At 39.6% G+C, this 25,223-nt stretch overlaps 1 protein-coding gene across 2 annotated transcripts in view; it reads right to left on the bottom strand.

Moving 5' to 3' along the window:
* The window catches only part of TNPO1 (transportin 1), a 56,636-nt gene extending 32,127 nt beyond the window's left edge, over positions 1-24,509 (bottom strand). Inside the window, exons 1-5 of one of the 2 annotated variants that reach the window (XM_056514473.1) lie at positions 24,422-24,509; positions 24,133-24,246; positions 21,455-21,530; positions 4,314-4,463; positions 899-1,005 (exon numbers count right to left, since the gene is read on the bottom strand). In XM_056514473.1, coding sequence (XP_056370448.1) covers positions 899-1,005; positions 4,314-4,463; positions 21,455-21,530; positions 24,133-24,237 — 438 coding nt within the window. In that variant the 5' untranslated portion in view covers positions 24,238-24,246; positions 24,422-24,509. Of the gene's footprint in view, positions 1-898; positions 1,006-4,313; positions 4,464-21,454; positions 21,531-24,132; positions 24,291-24,421 lie in introns of those variants that run through there. The other variant, XM_056514472.1, reaches the window with a different exon arrangement.
* Positions 24,510-25,223: the final 714 nt, after the last annotated feature.

The raw sequence follows: 25,223 nt of genomic DNA, 5'->3' as shown, positions 1-25,223 counted from the left end.
GAGCATCTGTCAGCTCTGGAGAGTCAGCAGTGACTAAGTATTAATTTCAGTTTGATTTGATGCTCATCTACCAAAATATATTTCAAAAAATGCTTAAAAGCTAATTTTTATTTGAGAAGTAAGTAGAATAAGACAGAAGTATCCAAATTAATTGCATATATACTTGTATTTTATAATTCACAATGGGGCAAAACAGAGATGATGGTCAATTTGGGTTTCAAATGTGGGGCTTTTCTCCTGAGTGAAAGAAGCACCATAACACCACACAATAACATGGCATCTTGGATCATTAGTCATCTCTAAGGCTCTTTATACAAAATGTTTCACACTTTCATGAAGATATTATCAAGAAATTCAAATGGTGTGATCACAATCTTTATTTTTTTACATCAGACATAGCTTAATATTTTTTCTCATAGTTTAAAATTGTTACTTAGTTATTTCCCTTCATACAGACTAAACAAAACAGTGTATCTCACCTTGATATAGCAATTGATCACTTTTCCAGTTTAAGTTACAAGAACAATGAACACTACTTTTATGTAAGAAAAAATTCACCATCAACTTAATGATGCTAATGATGACTAAAAGATTAGGCATCACAGAGCAGTAATTTCAAGAGACTCCTCAGCTGAGATAATATGATTATCCATCTGCAATCTTATTCCACTTTCATGCAAAGAAAATCAATTTGTTTGAATGAACAGTAAGAACATGGGCCACAGGTAGAAGAAAAAGTATCAAATCTGAACCACTGCTCTGCAAGAAGAACACACGGGGAGTGTATAAATACGTAGAGACATGCACACGATATTATACATATATATAGAGTCTGTGAAGAGAAATAAAAATAAAGAAATTTGGATTATCATCTTCTATTTTCTGTAAATCTCCTTACCTCACAGGTATTGTAATCTTCAGAATCCAACAGGCTGCAAAGCTTTGGCAAGAGTTCAGGCCAATTCTGTAACTCTCCTTTTGAGGCAATGGTTGTTATCAGAATGCCTAAAAGAAACACAAGAACAGAGAAAATGAGATCTCACATGCTTTCACTTGTTTCATATCAATTTTTTTCCTCTCAAATATCTAAAGAGCTAAGAAAGTTATGGTTTTGTAAAAGACTAGCATGAATAAAAAGAGCAAGTATATTTAGTCACAAATATTATTTGAAGGGCTTTGAACAGCAAAGGTGGGTTGCTCTTTCCTGCTGCCATGAAGGGCTCAAACATTAGAAATCAAGCACCAACTAACTTCACTTAAGGAAATCATAATTTATAACATTTATATATCTGTATAATTTATAATTAATAGCACAGCAGGGCAGCTTTGGCTCTAAATTTACTAAACACTGTACAAATCTGGACCTTTAATACATACAGAGTATCTACCTCAAGTCACCTCCTTTTTTTTACTCTGATATAAAAGTATGCAGGTTATCACCCTAGTGATAAGTTACATGTTCACAACTTTACTGTATTTACACAAAACATTAAGAACACGTTCTAAGACTAAGATACCAACTAAGAGCTTAAACACTATGGTAGGGCATCCAGTTAGGAGCTGTGAGAGCCAGCAAACAGACAGGTCAACCCAAAGAGTCACTAATTCTGTTTCCAGCACATATAGAAATCCCAGGGAAAATGAATTAGGTGACAGGGACAGAGAAGGCTACTTATAAAATAGGACTGAGTTTGTATGAGTCCATTTTGCCTCAACGCAAAATGTAACTGCTAGCATACTACAACTAGTAATCTTCCAAGCAAAAAGTGATGGAAAAAACCTCCCAAGCTTTTTCCTTAAGCTACTCACAAGACATAATTTTTCTTTGGAATAAATGCTAAAATGTTTATTAAATACAAAAGAACAGAGGACAACATTAAAGAGCGAAGGACACTCTGGACAGGACAAATCGTAACTAATAATTTTGCATTATTCCTTTGATGCAATATGCTGGATCTTTTCAAGGTCATAGAACTGATTTCAGAGGGTGAAATTATCTGGCATGCAATTCAGACCATATATGTCATTATAAACTTTCTGTACAGATGGTGCTTTGCCACTGTAATTCCACAAGCTGATTTCTGAACTCTTTAACTTTTAAAATCTGAACCTCATAACAAAATACCCTCTTATAGGCATCATTAGCTTTCAATCTCCTCCTGCAGTCCTCCAGTTCCCCCACTGCTTTCAAATACTTAAACTATTTTCCCTGCTTGCTTTCAATCAGGAGCTACACTGAGGCCCTGCCCAGACTAGAGTCCCTAGAAAGTTTTAGGAACAGTTGCAGACATTTTCTAAAGACATGTATTTATATCCTGGTAGATCTGTGGGTCCCTAACAAATGCAGCTTTAGTCTGTATTTCAAAATTAGCACATGGGGTTTTAAAACCTGTACCACAGGTTAACAGCACAAACATACAATCCATTATTTGGGAATTAGAATAAAAACAAGCTAAGTAAGGATAAAACAATGTGCAGTTATCATTTGGTCTCAAATCACATGCTCATTCTCCTCAGCAAGGTGACTTCTAAAGATGGGATTAATCAGTTTGCCTCCATCTGGGCCAAAAGCCCAGATCAAACCTTTTGTTTGATTAGCACTAGATGCTAGAGACCACAAAGGAGAGTGAATTCTGCACTAAATCTTCTCTGATGCCATTCTGGTGTACTTGCTCATCTTGCTCTCAGAATTCCCAAGATGTTACTTGGAATCGACTCACTAAATTGATAGTGCTTGAGCCACAAAACATGTATCAAAAAGAGCAGCTCTAATCTCCACCTGCCAAGTCATGCTAAGAAGGCAGTCTAGGTAGGTAGTAACATCTTTACAGCTCACTAGTACCAAGAATCCAGTGGGTACCGGACCAAGGTCAGAGAGGTACATGATTTAACAATTCAAAGAGAAGGGTGCCAAACACATGTAAAACAGCAACACTTATGCAAGCATGCAGTTCATCAGCTGCTACTCATCTTCAGAGTTCATAATAATCCTAATAATCCCTGCAAGGATCACTAAAAGCTGAACAATAATTGAGCTACTAATTCACAAGCATTTCCTATCAGGAAAAATTAAAGAGTAATTGCTTGAAAACAAACAACCCCTACCTCCCTCAAAAAAACACCCCACACCATCACCAAACAACCCTAAGATAGCAAACCAAATGGAGCTGGAATATGTTCCTTAGCTAGCTAGCTCCACTGTACTCCACTGAAAACTATGAACAAAGAAGTAAGCATGACCTCTACAACCTGAAATTCAAAGAGCACTTGCCACTCAAGTGTTGTTTCTACACTCATTAGAAACATTGGCCATTAATAGAACTCACAGTAAAGCAGCTTCATAACTGAAAAGACAAGAGGAAAAAGCTAAGAAATGAGTAATTTTTGAGTCCATAACGTGAATGCCTGGAGAAGGAATCCTACAGAAAAAGCAAATTATTCTAAACAGTGACTAGTAGATTATTTTATAAGAGGAGTCAAATGAGAGAAGCTGAATTTCTTTCTGAACTGACACTCATACCCATTTTCAGTATTCAAATATATATTTTATGTTTTTCTAGATTTTAAATAAACCAGGAAAATTACTACAAGATTGGAGCAAATCATATTATCAAAGAATAGACAGAAAAGCAACTTTACCTTGTCCTAAATAAAAAACAAAAACAAAATGTATTTTATGAAAGATATATATCAAAACAAAGTATTTACAAAATCAAAAGTTCATGAAAAAATAAAACTTCTCATTGGAACTAGATCATCTTTAAGAGCTCTTCTGAGACCATTTCATGATTTTATGATACTACGAAGTTCTGTACACCACACTTTATTTACTGTTTCTGACAGAAGCACTTTACATGAATGCCTTATGCATGGTATGATCCATCCCTGGGGGATCCTGGGATCCCTGAAGGTATGTGCATATGTCTGCATGTAGGGGGTGGGGTGTAGAAAATCAGCTAACAGAAGCATTTCATTGACGCAATCAGAGTACTGCAATAGTTCTTAAGTCAGACTTTCACCATGTTCCTGTTTTTAGGTACATAAGCTGACAGCAACCTCAAATAAACATATTCAGTTCCATTTCAAGAATAAGAAATGAATTGCTATATCACTTCTAAGATAACAGGAATCTAATGTATGACATCTTTATACTCACAATAAAGAAAAATTTCATTGAAACATGGTGAGGTTGTAACAATTATGAGAAATGAAACATTTTACTAATTTAGTAACTCCTTATGTCCCTAGTAAAGGTCTCACCCACATAAGAAACATTTTCAGCATGCAGAGGACAGCATTAAGAACAAACTTACCTACAGTAGCTCTAATTAAGGGGGAGGAATCACCAATGTTGTTCAGACATTCACTTTTAATGAAGTCAGTTACCCCATTTGGAAAGTTGTGAAAATGCGCTTTTACATTATTCTTCAAGATAAGACCACTCAAAGAACGTGTTGGCTCATCTGCAACAGAAAGCAATAACAGTCAATCTTCAATCAACTCACAGAAATAAAGCAGGTTTCTAGAATAATGCCACAAGATCAAAGCTTAATCTATATAGATATTAATCTTCATTTCCTTATCTCTCATTCCAGCTACACTCATCAATTCACCTAGCAAACCTTTTCAGGTTCAGAATACACAAATTACTCACCAACCATATAAAGTTTAACGAGGGTAATGCCTGATTCTGCATTGGGGATGAGGCAACCTTGGATGTGCAGACCAACTGGGGAATGAGATGTGCCATTGGGAAATTGGGAAAGCAGTGCCACAGAAAGGGACCTGGGGGTCCTGGTCTGTGGCAAGTTGCACACAACTCAGCAGTGCCCTGGCAGCCAGGAGGGCCACCTGTGTCCTGGGGAGCATCAGGCACAGCATCACCAGCCAGGCAAGGGAGGGGATTGTCCTGCTCTGCTCTGCACTGGGGCAGCCTCACCTCCAGTGCTGGGGGCAGCTCTGGGTGCCACATCAGCCTAATGTAAGGCTACAGAGGGTCCATGAGGATGGTGAAGGGCCTGGAGGGGAAGCTGTATGAGGAACACCTGAGGTCACTTGGTCTGTTCAGCCTGGAGGACACTGAGGGGAGACCTCACTGCAGCCTACATCCTCCCCTTGTAGGGGGAAGAGGAGGGGCAGGCACTGATCTCTTCAATGTGGTGACCAGTGACAGCACCTGAGGGAATGGACTGAATTTGTGTCAGGGGAGGTTTAGGTTGGATATCAGGAAAAGGTTCTTCACCCAGAGGGTGGCTGGGCACTGGAAGATGCTCCCCAGGGAAGCAGTCACAGCACCAAGCCTGAGAGAGTTCAAAGAGCATTTGGACAATGCTCTCAGGCACATGGTGTGATTCTTGCAGTGTCCTGGGCAGGCCCAGAAGCTGGACTTGGTGATCCCTTCCAACTCAGCATATTGTGTGATTCTGTGATATACTATTTCTATGTATTCAAAGTTAGAATATTGGATTACAAGCTCTACATTTTAAGAGAAAGTTTGCAATAGACATATAGACAAGGAATAGATCTGAAGTCACATGATACAGGAAACTCATTAAAGATGTTTGTCAGCCAAAGACATTCAGACATTCTGATTATACTGACAGGCTTGCTGCAACAATGATACTGTAAGGAACTGGTGACAAACCCAGTTTCACCACAGTAGGATTTGGAAATGATGTAAGGACTGCACAGTAAAACCTCTACCCCTATCCCTACATGAATACAGTGTTCAATTTTTCTACGAAGTAAAGTACTTTAATCCCTTTAAAACTTCAAAAATGCTGATCTATGAAACTAATAATTAGAGGAAACAGGAAAAAAAATCTTTAGACAATGTTAACATGAAAGTGCTACACAGTATGGTCTATAAAATAAATACAACCAGAACTCACCTGAATCGAGTAAGAATTTAAGTTCAGGCAATAGTTTGAGTTCTGTTCACCAAGTTTTTTCCAAGTTACTGAGCCAGGTAGAGGAATGGAAAAAGAATAGTCTAGATTTTTCATTTATAGTGGGGTAGATTTATATTTTGTTCTTAACCAAGGACATGAGTAACTTGGTATTACAACTGAGATATGATGAAAGTGAAAGATCTGAGTGTTTTATATAGAAAGTGTTAGTTTACAGTATAAACAAATTGAAATTTACAGTTTACAGCAAACCTAATAGCACTGGAAGCTAATTTTAATCAGCATTTTAGCCACTTGTTGAATTTTTCCTATGAAGTGCTGATTGGGCAAAATAAGGAATGTATTTGTGCTAAGAATTAGCCAACATATGGATCTATTCTAGCTCTTCAAAACTATTACTAATCCCAAAGAAATAAACATAAGCAAAATAAGAGACACAGCTTTCAAATATAAAGTACTTTCAAACTAAAGTTACTGCACCACAACACCAAAACTCTCACAACACTGCAATGACTGATGGACATTGGACACTATACCAGTTACAACAGAAACAGAGCTTTTCACAAGCTCTTTTCACATGGATTGTTAGGCTGATTAGAAATTAAAATTCATTTTATCAACTGATTTTTAGTGCCAAAACCAAATGCCTTTGTACATTTTTTAATCTTGTCTTCTACGTTGATATTTCAGTTCTTCTAGAGAAGCATTTGTTAGAATGCTCTGGAACTACAAAGGTATTGATATAGAAGCAAATGCATCCTTTAGAATTCAGGAAGCCACCCAATGAATACATATTTGAGACAATTCTGCAAATTTACCTACACTATATGATTTAAATACCAACTTTTAAACAACATGAAAATAAAACTCATTTGCACAGTACTACATTTGCCAGCATGGGAGAAGGAAGGAAAAAAGGGTTTAGTATTTTAAATAAAAAATTAAAGATTGTATATGTGGACAAACTTCTCTCAATCTCACAACTTAGGTGCAAGTTGTCACAAGTTTTACTATAGTTATTTGACAAGTCAAATCAAGCCATTTTGAGATAGTCTCTGAATTAAAAGATTAAAATCTTCACATCAATTCTTGCACCAATAAAGTATGTCAAACTCTGATTGCTTTACATAATTGTCATCCATTGATCAGTACACACATATTCAAGAAATTCAGTCATTGGTAAATTATTGTGATGATTTAAAATAGTTCCTGGGGAGTAAAGAAGCCAAAGGAGTCCTCCTTTAATTTCCATTCAAAACTTCTGCAAACCATAAAAAACCATTATCTTTAGCAGACAGAGACACAGTAATTACTGTAATTCTTTATCATCTAGCACTATTTTCTTGATGTCAAAGAAATCAGCTGCAACCAAAGTCTGATTAGAATATAGTAGTCTAGTCACTACTAGGATAAACTCTAGAATGAAAATATTAAACACTGCATTAAGGAAAAACAGTGATCCATTAAAATGTCTGGCTACAGCTACAAAAGGGACAAGGCAACAGCTTCAATTTAATCAAGCAGAGATACACACATTATTAAGCTAATTTTTTCAAAACTAGACAAATTAGTCAACCAGTTTAGACAAAAAAAAAAAAAGTCACATGAAGGTGAAACTTCAGGACCTTTTTTTTCTTCACTAACTGTTCTATGGTATGCAGTAGTATGAACTATCTTTAATCCATTCTTTTAGCCAAGGTAACAGAAAAACTGTTCTTCATAGAAAGTGATTATCCCACATATCTTCAATAAAGATTCCACAGAATTCATAAAGGAAGTGGATCTTTGACAAATGAAAAAGAAGTTATGAAATGAGAAAAAGAAGAAAAATTTTTTAAAAAAGCAAAATCATTTATCAACAGATTGAGAGGCGACAAGCAGAAATCACAAAAGACTTTGTGCTAAACAAACACCAACCATTTGAGACAGAGAACCAGCCCAGAATCTGATATTCAATCATTAAAAAGAAAAAAAAATAACACTGCATCTAAAATCTTAGCTTGAGAAAAAAAAAATCAGATGTGACTGGACAAGGTTATTTACGGAATCCATGGTGTTCAACCACTTAACAGCTATACCATCAGAAGATAGTAACATAGGTCTGGATGGAATTCTTGTTGTAATACCAAAATTACAGGCAGATGGGTTAAGAGTTGAGTAAGTTGCTCCTCTGTCTTTATAGGTTTTGTGATTAGTTCTGTCAGCCATGCTTCTCCTATCCTTCTCTCCTTTTGTCTCAGTCGACTTGGAAGTATAGTTGACATGAACATATAGGACAAGAAAAAGAAGGAATGTGAAGCAGACCTCTGGCATTTGGTAACATCTTTGGTACAAAATCAGTTCATCAGTTGAAGATTCCTCTCTCACATTGCCTCACTTTAAAATAAAACCACACAACAATTATTGTTTGTTTCTCAGTAAATTTTAAATTGTTTTAAGATTCTCATACTAGTTCCAAATTTTAATAACAAAGCAAATGGAGGCATAACCACATTACACAAATTATCTTAGGTTTTCTGCAGTGCTTTTGAGAACTAAAGTGTGTCTTCAAACAGCCACAATTCCTCTACTGAGAGTTTGTATGACAAAGGTTGCATATGTGAAAGCAACAAGGTTTTTGTAGATCACCTGCAAGTCCAGGTAAGCATATGTTTCATCATGCCTTTTACAATCATAGAATAATTTGGGCTGGAAGGCATCTTAAAAAGGTTATATCATCCAACATCCTCACCATGGGCAAGAACATCTTCAATTTAATCAGGTTGCTCAGAGCCCCATTCAATCTCGTTTGGAATGCTTAAAGGGATGAGTCACTGACTACTTTCTAGGCAACTTGTTCCAGTGTTCCATCACCCAGTTGTAAAAAACTTCTTCCATACATTCAATCTAAATCAACTTTATTTTTAAAAAAACATTACACCTTGTCCTATCAAAATAGCCTGGTAAGAAGTTTGTCCCTGTCTTTCCTATAGGCCCTCTTTCAGGTACTGAAAGGCTGCAATAAGATCTCCTCAAAGCCTTTATTTTTTCCGTGCTGGATCACACCAGCTCTCTCAGCCTTTCCTTATTGTAGAGGTGCTCCAACCCTCTGACGGTCTTTGTGGTCCTCCTCTACACCTGTTCCATGTTTTCCCTGTGCTGTGCCCCTGCTTCCACTGTCTGTGCATTTCCTCGCTTGCTAAGAGCTCTTGCAAACTCTTTAGTTTGAAGAGTAGGTCAAATATAACTTGCTAAAAGAACTGAGTGACTGGAATGAGAACAATTGTCCATTCACAAGCTGTGATATAATGATTTATAAGTACAGCTATATTTTGCTGTGGTATCTTGTGATATTGGCAACATTAGATGTGAGGGTGAGACTTTTTCTAAGGAAAAACTGCCTGTCAATCTTCATCTTAAAGCTGTAGTGTCTTTTTCAGAAATAAGCTGTCATTTTGTGTTTTAACTATCGATATGGATTCCTACATACAAACACAAAATGTGTATTGACAATGACTAATGTCACTGTTAGACATGAAGATTTCTGATGTTAATAAGACTGACAGTTAAAAGAGATAAAACCAAAGAAATAAGAATCCCACCAGAACCATGTAATACGGGAAGAACAAAATGAATAATTTCTTCTGTCTTAATATATAAGAATACAGCACAAAAACAGCCTCACAAGCTTCCCAGCAGAAAAAAAATATCCTGCTTTGTTTTTTGATACTGGACTATGACTTAAGTGTAAACGTTTTACTTAAATGAATATGGTTACTATCACATCAGGAGTGGAGTGATGGTATTTCAAAACATTCAGTGTATGTCAACACATAAATGACCTTGAAGTGACTAGACTGAAGTTAATCAGTGCTCTCCATTGACTTATGTGAGTCATGGAAAATAACTCAATTGCCTAAGCTTAGTAATGTCTGTAGGAGAAAAAACAAAGCGGGAAATGTTCTGCTGATACTGAGTTTTGCATATTTATTGAATAGTTAAGTTATGCTTCTTAAGATGATGCTGTAAATAAAATTGAACTGTGCAGTAGTATTGAACTGTAGACCAAAAAGAAACTTGTTGGTTAGTACATTTGCATCTATGTGGCAAGATTTTGGTAGCAGAGTGGGACCTGCAGAGGTGACTTCTCTGGGAAGTTTCATGAAGTGTCTCCCAAGTTTAACAGAACAAGTGCCAAATGGCTCCAAGATGGACCTGCTGCTGGCCAAGGCTGAGTGCATCAGTGATAGTGGGAAAACAGCAGAGGAGGAAGTGCCCACTTCTTCACTCCCAAGACAGGACTTGAGGAAATGGCATGAAGCTGAGTCAGGTGAGGTTTAGGCTGGATATCAGGAAAAGGTTCTTCACTCAGAGGGTGGCTAAGCACTGGAAGAGGCTCTCCAGGGAAGTGGTCACAGCACCAAGTCAGACAGAGTTCAAGAAGCATTTGTGTTACAGTTTCAAACAAATGGTATGATTCTTGGGGTGTCCTGCGCAGGGCTAGCTAGACTCAATAATTGTGATGGCTCCATTCCAACTCAGCATATTCTATGATTCTTTGATTTAAGAACGGAAAAAAATTACTATTCAAGAACAATTTCAGCCAGAGTAGAAAGGACAGAGAATATGCAGGAGAAACAGCCCGGCAGACATTAAGGTAACTGAAGGAGAGGCAGGACATGCTCCAACTGCTGGAGCAGAGATTCCCTTGCAGTTTGTACTAAAGATTATGATGAGGCAGGCTATCCCCCCTGCAGCTCATACAGGTTCACAGTGGAGGAGATAGCCACCTGCAACTCATGCACATGGGATCCCACACTAGAGCACATGGGTGTCCAAAGAGGCTGTGACCCTATGGGAAGCCTGCACTGGGGAAGTCTGTTCCTGGAAGACTGCACTCCATGGAAGGGATCCACACCAGAGTAGTTTGTGAAGAACTGCAGCCTGTGGAAAGGACTCATGTTGTAAAAGCTTGTGGAGGATTGTCTTCTGTGGGAGAGAAGCTCGCACTGGAGCAGGGGAAGTGTGAGTGCTCCCCCTGAGGAAGAACAAATGGCAGAGAGAATATGTGGTCACCTAACAACAGACCCCATTTCCTGTCCCCCTGCATCACTGGAGGAGAGGAGGTAGAGAAAAGTGGGAGTAAAGTTAGGCCCTGGTGGAAGGGAGGTGTTTTTAAGATCTGACTTTGTCATAACCCCAAATCTGATTTGATTTGTCATAGAGTTCCCCAAGCTTGTGGCAGTAACCAGCAAATGATCTCTCCTTGCCCTTATCTCAATCCAGGGACTTTTGTTATATTCTGTCTCCCATGTCCATATGAGGAGGGGAATTACAGAGCAGCTCTGACAGGGATCTGGCATTCAGCCAGGTCAACCCACTATTAGTTCTGGGAGGTTTTGTATTTTAACTAATAATTATCACATGTCAATCAGAATGCCAAATTCTGCATATCTCTACAGACTTGCAAAACCAAGAAAAGGTTAAAGAACTAATATTCTGGTTTCACTTCTACTTTCAGCTTCTCTATCAAATCTCCAAATCTTCATTGTCCCAGCACTTTTCCTCTATCCTGTAGTCTCATGTGTTGTCTCCTGATTCAGCAGCTAAACAAGGCCTAGAATTCCATCAAGAGCAGAATGATCTTTAAAAAGAAATAGGGATTTAGCATGATGAAAACATGATTCATGGCAAGGTCCCAAACTATACAACAAATGCAGGACAGTGCTGTAGTTTGAGAACATTTTTAAAATAATGTCATGTCTCTGGCATTTGCTTTTTGAGGGCGGGGAGGAGGATGACAACATGGACTTTTGCGCTTAGTCAAGTGCACTGGAAAAGGAAATCACGACGTTCCCAATGGAACTTGCTTACACAGCATCTGTCAGTGAATGAATACAGATTTAGAGTCATTAATCTATCTGAAGAAATTGCCTCGTCAGATGAGTAGAGGTTTCGTCACTGAATATATCAAAGGTGAATCTTACATACTAAAATATGCGATAATCTGTCATTTGAATAACTGTTGGTACACAAGGATTACTTGAATGAGTAAACTAAGGCTTCGTTATCAAAATGAGTAATTCAGAATCCCATTCAAACTGCTGACTATTGGGAAACACAAAATACAGGATACAACATTGGTGTTGTACAAGGTGCTGCTGCACACTAGAAATTTTGATTAGTTTTCCTTCTGTCTATATCCTATAGGTATAGCTTAACAAAGTTGTGTGGTAGCATACAAGTGTAAATGTTGCTTTAAGGCTGGACTGCTTTGTTTCTCTGATACCCTTACCAGCCAATAAAGCTTCCTCCCCTACAATGACCACTTTATGAAAGGAAAACCTCCTCCTTTTTATTTCCTAAGTCTGTACTCAGTGTCCTTCCTTTTTTTGGTTTTTTATCCCCTTAATTCTGGCTGACTTTCCTGAACAATATCATTAGACTCTTAATTAGCAATATTAGATTGCACTCTGGTAAACATCAGACCATAGTTTTGGCACTACTGGAGGTGTTCTTCCTAAGCAGCTGTGTATCTAGCTAAAATAGGAAAATAAAGAGTATCTAATAAAGTGCTTTTAATTCAATACACTTTCATACATTTAATATTTCCTTATTGCTATTATTTTAGGACCTTAAGATTTATTTTTTTTTTATTTTGCTAAACAACAGCTCTTACCAGGAAGGTTAAGAGTACCAGTGAAAACTAGACTTATCTCAGATGCTTTGCTGGGTGACCATGCTGCTCTTCTGAGCAACTATAAATCTTCAGTCTCTTTAGTTTTCAGATGACTTCATCAGTCTTCTTTCACTATAGGGGAATGAATGAGGAAAACTGGGAGCTCTTATCATTTTGCAATGTTCAAAGCTCCTCAGATTTACAGCTTGCCAGTCAGAATTTTTTCTGATTTGTACTATATCTACTGATTCAGAGAAAAACATCCATTACTTGAAGTTATGTGAATGTTTTTTCCTTGGAGATATCAAACTAAAAATTTGTCCTGTTGAATCTGCACTTGCTTGAACTGCCAGTGTGTGACACTTAAGATGAAGCAGACAACTCTTGTAGGGCAAAGTGGTTATAAACTCCCTACACAGTCTGAGTGCAGACTGCAGTCATTGAGTGGGATTGAGTCCTCCTTAGCAGATTTGCAGATGACACAAATCTGAGCAGTGAAGTTGACACAAAAGAAGGAAGGGATGCCATCCAGAGGGACTTGGACAAGCTTGAGAAATGAGCCCATGAGAATCTTATGAGGTTCAACAGGTGGAGGTGCTGCCCCTGGGTCAGGGCAGGCCCAAATATGAGTAGAGACTGAGAAAAGATACCAGTGAGAGCAGCCCTGTGGAGAAGGACTAGAGGATGAAAAGTTGGACATAAGCCAACATGTGCTTGCAGCCCATAAAGCCAAGATCCTGGGCTGAATCTAAAACCGCATGGCCAGGAGGGTGAGGGAGGGGATTCTCTCCTCTGCTCTGTGTTTGTGAGACCCCATCTGTAATGCTGGATCCAGCTCTGCCGTCTCCAGCACAGGAAGGACAATAACCTGTTGGAGCAAGTCCAGGGGAGGGCCACAAAGGTGACTGGAGGGCTGGAACACCTCTCCTGTGAAGACAGTCTGATACCTGGGACTGTAAAGGGTAGAAAAGACAGTATTTTGGGGAGACATTAATTGCTTCTTCTCAGTACTTAAAAGAGGGAGAGGTACTTTTTTGACTGTGGTAAAACAGGAGAGATTTTTAAAAGAAAAAAAGAGAGACTTAGATTAGATATTAGGAAGAAATTCTTCAATCAGAGGGTGGTGAGGCACAAGAACAGGTTGCCCAGAGAAGTAGTGGATGCCTCATCCCTGAAATGGTTCTAGGGTTAGATAGGGCCTTGAGTAATCTGATATAGTGGGTGGCATCCCTGCCGATGGCAGGGGTGTTGGAACTAATCTTTACTGTCCCTTTCAACCCAAACCACTCTACAATTCTTTGATTATGTAACTCTGTCATGGCACAATTGCTCTTGAATGCCTGTTGAAAGCAGAAGGCCTGAGCATCACGGGGATACTGAAGAGTGTGTATTATGTTATTATAAAAGAAGAAGAAAGGAGTTTAAAGCGCTTTGCAAAAGCAGTAGTAATGCTTATCCTATTACCCGTATTAGCATGAAACTGTGGAGTCAAGATGTGCCTTTTCTATGGACAGTAAAAATATTCAATTCTGGGGCTGGCAAAACATACTGTGAATATTATTATTTTTAATATTAAAAGTATTTGGGTTTTTTTCTTCTAGGTTTCACTGTCTTGTGACATTAAAGAAAAGATGTTTTAATTTGTACATGAGCACAGGTAATGGGCTTTCCTTTATTAAAGCAGATTTGGCTTTAAAAAATGGCTGGCTAACCAACTGCATCTAGCCCAGCACTGCAAGATAACATACATGCTGAAAAGCTTCATCATCACAATGCCTCAAAGTATGCTTTCTGAAAATCTAGAAAGAGGTGGTGATACTGCTTCCTAGAAGCCTAAATCAGACACCAGCATACGGCCTTCCAAATAAGAGACACCTCTGAACTGCATTGAATCAAATACTGCTTGGTGAACAGAATCCATTTAGAAAAGCAGCAACACTTCTGCTTTCCATAGGGAAACACCCCATAGGAATGCTTGATACTGGCATTTAAGTACACTTAGGTTTGATGTAAAAAAACCCCAAACATCACTAAGTAAAAGTTTGCTTTTTAAAAAAGCATACAAAGAAATACCCATTGCAGCAGACTACATTCAGCTTGTAAAGAAACACTAAGGAAAGGCTTAAACAGCTGATTAGATACCTCCACCTTACACTTAAAGATTTATTTTAAGGCCAAAACAGATCCTATCCAAGACTACTTGAACTTCAGACAATGACATAGCAATTCTTTCCTTGTACGGGCTTCAGGGACAAGGAAAGAAATAACAACGGATATTTCATACTCTTGATTCTGGATGTTCATAACAAGGAGCTCCAGGAAAGTGTTCCTGAAGCATTGAATCACATAACAAATCCACAATCCAATTCAGTTTCTTTCAAGACTCTAAATAGAGAAATAATCTGTTAGGAGAAGATTTGCCTTAAACTTGCACTACAGAATTCCTAAAGAAGCACAGAAAGGAATAATCAGCAAGCACATCAGGGAAAGCCATGGAATTTCTACTAACCCTACAAATTAATTATCTCATAATACATATACTAAGTAAGTCTGCTGATTATACTAAATAGGCAGGAGCTGCTGATGTCTTCAAAGGCAGAGAGGCCCTGCAGAGAAACCTCAATAAATTGGAGGAATGGACAGTCACCAACTGTATGAAGTTTTAATGAGTGCCAGATTCTGCACTGTGGATGAGGCAACCTTGGATGTGCAGACCAACTGGGGAATGAGATGTGCCATTGGGAAATTGGGAAAGCAGTGCCACAGAAAGGGACCTGGGGGTCCTGGTCTGTGGCAAGTTGCACACAACTCAGCAGTGCCCTGGCAGCCAGGAGGGCCACCTGTGTCCTGGGGAGCATCAGGCACAGCATCACCAGCCAGGCAAGGGAGGGGATTGTCCTGCTCTGCTCTGCTCTGCACTGGGGCAGCCTCACCTCCAGTGCTGGGGGCAGCTCTGGGTGCCACAACAGCCTAATGTAAGGCTACAGAGGGTCCATGAGGATGGTGAAGGGCCTGGAGGAGAAGCTGTATGAGGAACACCTGAGGTCACTTGGTCTGTTCAGCCTGGAGGACACTGAGGGGAGACCTCACTGCAGCCTACATCCTCTCCTCGTGGGGGGAAGAGGAGGGGCAGGCACTGATCTCTTCAATGTGGTGACCAGTGACAGCACCTGAGAGAATGGACTGAATTTGTGTCAGGGGAGGTTTAGGTTGGATATCAGGAAAAGGTTCTTCTCCCAGAGGGTGGCTGGGCACTGGAAGATGCTCCCCAGGGAAGCAGTCACAGCACCAAGCCTGAGAGAGTTCAAAGAGCATTTGGACAATGCTCTCAGGCACATGGTGTGATTCTTGGGGGTATCCTGTGCAGAGCCCAGAGCTGGACTCAATAAACTTTGTGAATGAGTCCCTTCAGAATATTCTATGATTCTACTCTTTCCCTTAAGATACTTAGGCAACTCAACTATTAGATTTATGACTGATTTAATAAAAGTCCATCTTTTGCTAATTCTTCATGTATCTGAACTTCTGAGAAAATACTTTGTTGTTGTTAATTAGGACACTATGTAGGATATGCAGCATTTTTAACTGCTGGCACACTAATTTGACTTGATTGCTGAATGGTAATGCAATCAGTTTCATTGGTTGACAATTATTTTTATATATTTAAGAATGATATGGAGGGTGACTGCACTGGGGGGGAGCCTTGTTTTAACAATTACAGTTTCTGAATCACTTTTCTGGATTAATCCTTCTCATCAAAGACATCTTCTTGAAATGGGTAGCTGGCAAATTGACATGTAACCTCATATTGTGATCTTTTTCTTGCTCAGCTTCAATTATCTTTCAACACCGACATGCTAAGAAAGATCCTAATGGAATGGATTCATGAAAACTGCTCTCTGGATCAAGTTGAAATTTCAAGACTCATCAGAAAACATTCATATCAAACCCACATGACCATTGTGGATTCCAGCAATATTTCATAAAAAGCTGTTTTGAATTATATATGCAAAACTAGATTAATTATTAGTATCATGATTACCAGAAAAGCTCAGTTGAAACAAAACCTTGGAAGAGGAGGGAGGGGAAGGACTAGGGTGGGGACAGCACCTGTCTCCATGGTAATGTTCCAGATCAAAGTAAAGTACTCTGAAGTACTCTGAGTACTAGATCATCACATGAACAAGACCAAGAACTGCAGAGACCATGTTCTTCTATCATCAAATGGTTTATAAAAAATCTGAAGTATTTTGGAAATAAGCTCAAAAGACCATCCTTAAAGTCTGTGATAAAAACAGTACTAAAGCAGTGTTCTCAATTTCAGCTCATTCACCTTCAGAGTAAAAGATCATTTTAAGGACTCTGATCCTTGACTGCAATAGCCTTACACCACTGAATGTGACAAATAAATCCACTGAGATAACACCCTGTGGAGAATAAATACTAGAGTTCCCATGTTTGGATGGGGTTAAGAGTCAGTCACTAAAGCACCTTCATAAGATCACAATTATGTAACTGCAACAGAATAGACAACTGCAGTTATACAAGCCAGCAGAAAGTATCAGGACCGTTATGCACTTCTCTCAATACTTTTCCATCAGCATAAGCATCTGCTGACAGACCAGCAAACAAGGTGGGGGGGGGGGGAGATGAACACAGAACTTTAAAGAAATTATGCAAAAATAACTATCCCCCTTGAATAACAAATGGGAATCATCATTTGATAATTTAGGGCAAGCCACATCCATCTACCATTCACAAAATTCAGGATCCTGTTTGAAATAAGTAATTATTTATTACTTTAATAAGTAAAGTATTACTTATACTTTGTGGTGTAATTCCGGACTAAAACTAAGCAGAAAACACCAGGAAATTGGTTAAGTTGTCCTACAACAGGACAATGTAAATTAAGAAGTGAGCTATTTCTGTCTATTTTACAGTACAGGGAGAAAGAAATATCTTACAAACATTGATTTACAGAAGGCATAAATAAAACAAGTTTTCACACAGGCAACTTTGGAAATTTCATCATTACAGTCAACAAGGTCTGAAACAAACTCAGATCTCCTGCTCACAACATGAATTGTCCATATTATGAAATCTAGAGGTTCTGACCTGCCTCAGGCTTCATATACCTTGGAGAACTGCCTCAATACACTTAAGCGGAGATTAGAATGCGTCTTAGCAGCATAGCAAAGAGGCTGAAATTAGGAAAATACATTCTTACACTTTCCTTCAAAGAAGCGTACTTGGACTAGGGATGCAATAATGCAAACAAGGAAAGGGGGATTTAGATGCATGACTTGGATGAAAGAAGGTAAGCTGCAGCCAAACGAAAAAGGCAACAACAGAAGCAGAACTGGTGTTTCCATGTAGCACTGGACTGTTCCAGTCAATCACACAAAATCCAGAAAATTATCTGAGAAGCAACATGCACACAAGACTCAAGAAAACAAATTTAAACAAAATACAGAAGACTACAAGATTCTGAGCTCACCTCAGGAGACACTGGAAGAACAAAACCACAAACCCAACAATAAGGATAGAACAAAATCACTACATTATCTGTGATGTTTTTTACTTTTCAATCCAAGAAGGAACAAATGCACTAACAGTGCTTACAAGTAATATTTTCATTTACAGATAAATTAGCAAGACAACTCTTTTTTTCATTCAGACTACTTTTCAGTTAATCTGGACTTCATCTTACCAACCTAAGGAAGAAAAGCATCATACTTTGTGGGAAGTACACTCTAGACATCTATATCCTAAACTTTAATGGCTTAGGATCTTATTTTATTTCATCAGCCTGCCTACTGAATGCTGTTTCCTTACCAAGTCATATTGTGATATTTTTAACACTGGGGTTCACCCAGATTCCCAACCCTGTCTTTAGAAATGCACATTAATTTTAAAATAATCAAAACAAACAAGCCCTTAACAAACCAAACTAAAACACCAAACAAACAAAAAACCTAACAAAAACTCCACAAAGAAACAAAAATACAAATCAAGCAAGAACAAAAACCAACAACGAACCCCAAAAGAAACTAAACCCAAAAAAACCTAAGAAGAAAGAAATGAAGTATTTAAACCTTGGGCATATACATGCTGTAGCAGCAAAGTAGGCCACATATTTTCACTGATGCTTCCAGGAAACAAGCTTAACAAGCTTTGACAGGGTCCAGAAAAATTTAGAAACAAAACCAAGAAAACCCCTACTTAGACACAGGATTATCATGATAGGTCTTAAACCAGTAAGTCACAAGCACATAGAATCAGAAGAGATGGTACTAAGACTAGAGGAAAATAAAGCAGCAGCTTTTTCAACTGAATGGTAATGGTGCTAGAACAAAGCACATTTCCTACACACAAGGTTTACCTAAGTATCTTAAAGGCAGGGCTCAGTGAAAGCCAGTACTGTAAATGAAGGGTTGTGGTTGCAAAGGAAGTTTTCTTGAAAAGTTAATTGTCCACTGAGGCCTAAGACTCAGATCAAAGATAAGTTGGCGCAATCTTCACTGCAGTAGAATGATACTATTTAACACACATTTTAACCAACCAAATGACACGAGCTGTCAACCTAAATGTATCCTAAAGCACCATTTTCTCAGCAAAAGTTTCAACAGTAGCAAAACCGGAATCAAAACTTAAGTTCCATCTGCTACCAGCCTAAGACCTTTTTCTCCTGGACTACGAAAACACCTTAATTTTTGTTGAATCAGCTGTCAGAGTTGTTCTAAGCCTATTTTCCTTGTTCCGTCTCCTGGAATAGTATGGACACAATAAAACCATGAACTTCAAACACTATGAATATCTATATTTTGTCTATGGCAAGGCTGTAAAGACAGCCAGCCAACAGGACCCGCTTCAGGAGGGGAAAAAAACAAAATGCTTTCTCAGTAGTACTGAAAACAGGTATCTTCTGGGATGAGTCCATACGAGTATTGTAACTGCTGGCCAGCCGTTCTAACAGTGAAGGGCTGTCGATTGGATACAAAGCAAATCCAAACAACAGTCTTCTGCCATTTTTCATTAGTCCGGCCTAAGCAAGGCAAAAGAAGTTGAATATTTAGAGTTTAGAATTTGGCAAATGCTTTAAAAAATACCAACACCAGACTTGGTTAAGGGTCCTTCAATATTTTTCAAATTTCCAGAAACAGAAATACAGAGTTAAAAAATAGTTACTTTGGACAAAAGGTTATGACTCTAAAAAATGTCATAATCTGGGACAAGAGCATCACCAAAGTAACAGATGCTTTTCAACAGTCTCATAGAACATCTGATGTATTTGTGAGTGTTATCAGTGCAATCTGATCCAAAACACCTCTCCCTGGAAATTAACTTGCTACTTCTTCCCAACTTGGTTTTCCCCTCAAGCTGCTGGAACCATCTTTTTCCCCCTCAGATAAAACAGCTTTATACAACCATTTTGTAACAGCTAATATCTCCAGCTAGCATCTTCTACTCTTTACGCAATTCTACAGAGGTCAATGTGATTAAACATAAGGAAGGGAAAAGATTGACTACTGAATAATTGAAATAGGTCTGTAAAGAAGACAGATCTTGACACACCACTGAACATCAAATATCTATGACAATCTGGAACCTCAGGCTCAAATGGTGAATAAAGAAACAGAAACTAGGAAGTTGTGTAAATGTAAGAAAACAAATTATTGGACAAAAGTTAAAAGTGAAACATCCTTCTTGTCACATCTTTTGTACAGATTCCATATTCCACTACTAGAATTGCTTCACTTTAAATTTTTCTGGTAATGGTATAAAGGACATAGTATCTACCTTATTCAAAGATTCAGTATCCTGGCTGACTCAAGTCTTTAAAATGCTCTCAGACTTCAAGTATTCTCCCAAGACTTTACAGATTATTAGGTGACTTCCTACACAGGACACACAAAAGCACATAGATATACCCTAGCCTTCAAACAGGAAAATATACTTTCATACTCCTCTCTGTTTCCCTCCTCCTGAAGTAAGCTGACACAACCAAAACAGCACTTAAAATGTAGACAAACATTCCTGACACGTCTTTGAACATTACACGGCCACACGTAAGTAAAATCTTATTCAAAGGGAAAAAGCAAGCATTCACAAAGACATGAAACATCAAATGGCAGAAAAAGCACTAGCAGCAGAACACTAAAGGAAAAAACCTAGAAAACGACCCAAACACGATTACAAACAAGTATGAAGAAACAGATATGCTAAAGCAGATCTTGAAACAAATTTCCCTTCTCTATTAAAGACAACTCAAAACAATAGCTGTAGTACACTGAGAAGACAATTGTTCACATGCCCTGGTCACAAAGGAATTGGATAAATTTACCAACTGGTAGAGGCTATACACTATGCCATATACAGTCTGCACTGTAATGTCCATATCAATAAAACAATATGATTGATTTCAAACTGTATTTTACTACAATTAAATCTTCAGAATTAAGATTATGATAGACAACTCTAAATATGTAGTCTTCAAAATATTTAGCAGTCTCTTTACTACGGAGACAATTACCATAATTGAACTTAGCAGTATGCTTTATAATGTATATAGTCATGATTCATCACAGTTATTCCACAACTTTACTGCAGTCCAATAGAGGTATGATGCTCTAACATTTCTCAGAAGATTTCATAGGCCATTTAGAATGGATTCCATTCTAAGGCTGATACTGCAAGTACCAATAAACTATCAGATTCTTTTCCTCACAAAGACCAATGAGTGCATAAGTGAATTCTACATGATTATGCACAGCTCAACTAACCAGCAAACTGACTAGAGTCAGCTTCCTATTTCTTTGAGGTGAAATAATACTTTTTTTAAGGAAAAAAAAAGTAAAATAGAACTGTCGTTCTCTTAAGAACTTACCTTCAGACTTCAACTTTGTAAGAACAAAAATCAGGTAGTTGTTGAAATCTGGATACTGATTAAGTTGTTCTAGTTTCTGAAGAAAGAAACTGTTAAGGAAAGCTGAATCTTTACATACAACATTTATAGCTGGATACACAGATTGTTTTATTTATTATGGACAAACATCACTTCAATCAGCTGTGACTAAAAGCTCATGACATATAGAGTATGAACAACCTAAAAGCAATCTGTGTAATTTTCTTACTGAAGCAATAGCTTTTAGTTATGTGGAAGTCTAAAAAATAATCCATAGATAGACATAAAAATTAACAGATCCTTAAAAATATCTGCAAAGCTGTATCACTGGAACAGGCAGCTGAACATTACCAACAACTGTGTAATCAAATGGAACAAAAAGTATCAAAAATTAGAAGAACAGAAAGAGCAATATTTAACAGAAACTTAATGGGAAAACACTTAATTGGTCTAAAAAATGAACACCAGCTCTCAGACCATTTTTCATAACAACTTCTTCACCCACTTAACTTTTCCTTTTTTATTCCATGAAACATACAATAAATTAATTTGAAAAACATCTGAAACCATACCAATTTATAACTTTACTAACGAAAGGTTTTAGGTAACCTGTACTTCCCACTTCATTATATTTGACATCTAAACACCCAAGCGTGCTAAAACAGCATCATAAAGAAACAGCATTACAGAAGAAATATACAGCTTTTTTGATTTTTCTGCCAAAAATTATGGACTAAGTACTTTAACTTTGAAACTATTAATCACAGCCTTGCTTGGACATGCTATTAAACAGCATTCTAGAATACAACTGACATCAAAATTTTGTGTGTGTGTGTGCGTGGAAACAGTCTCAAAGGACATGCTTTTTTTTTTTTTTTTTAATTATAGGGCATGGCCTGTCAAGTTGTATTACATCATTTTCCCAAACTGATGCATAATACACTACTAAAACTATCCCACTTCTCTAACCTTTACAAGCCGACCTACTGAAAAGCACAGGTATCTACAGGGCAGAAAACTTTCACTAGCACTTAAAAAGAATTTCAAGCATCAGTTGAAAGGACTTTTGTTCAAGTTCTATACATCATCAAGACAGACAGCATCATTTATACTGCCCATCTTGCATATATAATGCCATATCTCAATAAACAAACCAGATGTAATTAAATCACTAACTAAAAGTAAAGCTTTAAAATGTAATTTTACACTAAAGGTACACTAGAAACACTGTTCCTACAAACAAGTTGATATTTTATACACTAAAGAGCACCAGTTTAAGCTTGGGGCGTTACCAGAACACTACTTCTTAAGACTCTTCTGTACAGGATTTTTCAAAGAAAGCAATCATATTTTTAAAATTTAGAACACAGCTGAAAGAACAAGATGATCGAGATTAAGTCAACCTTAATCTTTCAGACAGGAGCAGAGGCCTTCCTAATATTCATTGCATTTGCTACAAAAGTCTAGAAGTGGAGCAAACTTGACTTAAATATATAATTATTTATTATTTATATATAATGTAAATATATACAGACAGCACATATATTCTTACCTACTTAAATAAATTCCTTGCCTTCTATGGAGACCCTCAAGAAAATGCCTTAAATAAAAAAGAGATCCAGAAAACAAACTCATATCCTTCACAGAATTTCAGAACTTCTATAAATTTCAAAGCACTTATGGCTAGCTCAAGGAGCAGGGAACAATAGATGAGGCCTTTATTTTTTAAGGCACATGCTTCTATTAGTCATAATTTAAAGTTTTGCTTTCTCAATCCTTACTCCTCAAAACCTTACTATGCATCACTTCTACAATGAGGAGTGACTGGAGGGGGGGCGGAAGGGGGGGCGGGAGAAAGGGGAAGAGGAGGGGCGAGGGTAAAAAAACCATCAATCCGTAACACCAACACCAAATATACTGCAAAGCAGTACAAGAAGCCACATATTTCAGAGCTCCCCTTTTTCGTGAATTTTAACGAACCGAGTTTCAAGATCAGGCTTCCAGGCAAATAAAAACATCCTCACCACGTATGAAAATGCGCAATGTCAGAGCCAGCAGGCCCACGAGGTCGCGCCGGCAGCGGCTCTGCCAGAGGCACTACCCCCACCAGCTAGAGGCTTTCACCTCGAATCCCGGCGCCAGATTCCTTCGAGAGGCCCCCGCTCGCCCCCTCTCTGCCGCGGGGACGGCGGGCACACGCGCGGGGCACCCCGGCCCGCTCGGCGGGACCCGCCGGGCCCAGGGCCCCGTTCCCGCCCGGCCGCCCTGGGGGCCGGGCGGGGGAACTCGAAAGAGCGGCGGATATCGGCGGAGACGCGAAAGAGCACAGCCTTTGAAAATAAATAAATAAATTTTTAAATTAAAAAAGCCCCCTACGGCCAAACCCTTGTCTAAGTGTTCGCAACAGGTGCCCACCGCCCGCCGGGTGAAGGCGGCCCCGCGGCCCACAGGCCACCTCGCCGGTTCAAACGCCGCGCCACGGCTGCCCGCTGCGGCCAGGGCTCGGCCCCCGCGCTGCGGCGGCTCCGCGGCCGGGCCCAGCTGGGCAGGCCCGGCTGCCGCAGCGCCGGCCCCGCTGCCGCGCAGGCCACGCTACCCCCGCCCGCCCTCGGCCGCCCCCGGCCCACTCTCGGGGCCCCGCAAGCCTCGGCCAAGGATACTTGTTGCACGGCTCTCTGCGTGGTGGTGTCCGGGGACTGGGACTCCTTGAGCAGCTGCAGGATCTGCTGGAGCCCCTGCTCGTCAGGCTTCCACTCGTACTCCATCTTGGCTGTCTGGAAAACAGCAGACAACAGGCGGCCGCGGTTGGCGGCACGGCAGGGCCCGGGCGGGGGCGGGCGGAGATGAAGGAAGGCCGGGCCAGGGAAGGGGCGCGGCAGGGACTGCTCCGCTCCGGCTCTCGTGCCCCCACGCAGCCCAGCAGTCGCCGGATAGACGCAGGACACCGACCTGTTCCCGCTGCCTCCGCGCCGAGCAGAGACTGAGTCACGACGAATTTGTGATCCGGCCCGAAGAGCCGCCTCGCGTCCTGCTGGGTCCTAGCGCCAGGCACGGCTCCGCCCGCCCGGGCCGCCTCGGGGCCGCCGGCGCCGCCGTCCGCCTTTCCCCGGTGCGTGCCACACTGCCAGGAGCCTGCGGGCGACAGAACGCGAGCACCTCAGTCCTGGCCGACGGGAAACGCGGAGCCCACGGCTCCCACCCCGACAACAGACAGAAAACTCCAGCGAACTGGACAGGCGAGGGGCGAAGGGGCGGCCTCGGGCCCGGCCCGGCCCTCTGGGATAGCGCCCGGCAGCGAGCGCCGAGGCTCCCGCCTCCCCACGGAAAAGAAGTGCGGGCGCGAAACCAGACCCCGGAGTCAGGAACGTGGTACCTGCTGCACTTCTACGTTATTTGGATGAGCGCTGAGCAGATTTTAGAAGTTCCACATTCCACGTGTGAAGAGGGAACAGGACGAAGTACGCAGGGAAGTAGGGGCATGCAAACTCCAAAGAAACTGCTTTGAATACCTACTCTACCTTAAACTTAGCCTCATAATATCACGGGAGACCTCGGGTTAAAATTGACTCTATATATATATGTATATGTAAAATATGCATTACACATGTATGCATGTATGTATATAGTTATTGTTATGTATTATACTAACAGAAGAAAGAATACATGCTGTCAAAAACGTGAAAATGAAAGCCAGTAATTCCCTGGGTTTTTTTTATTGTCTTACTTTTAGTCATTGTAAGCACCTTACTTG

Source organism: Oenanthe melanoleuca, chromosome Z (assembly GCF_029582105.1).
Source record: "Oenanthe melanoleuca isolate GR-GAL-2019-014 chromosome Z, OMel1.0, whole genome shotgun sequence".
Taxonomy (NCBI): Eukaryota; Metazoa; Chordata; class Aves; order Passeriformes; family Muscicapidae; genus Oenanthe; species Oenanthe melanoleuca.
Note: the sequence above shows the minus strand (reverse complement) of the source record. Positions and strands in the feature narration are given on the sequence as shown.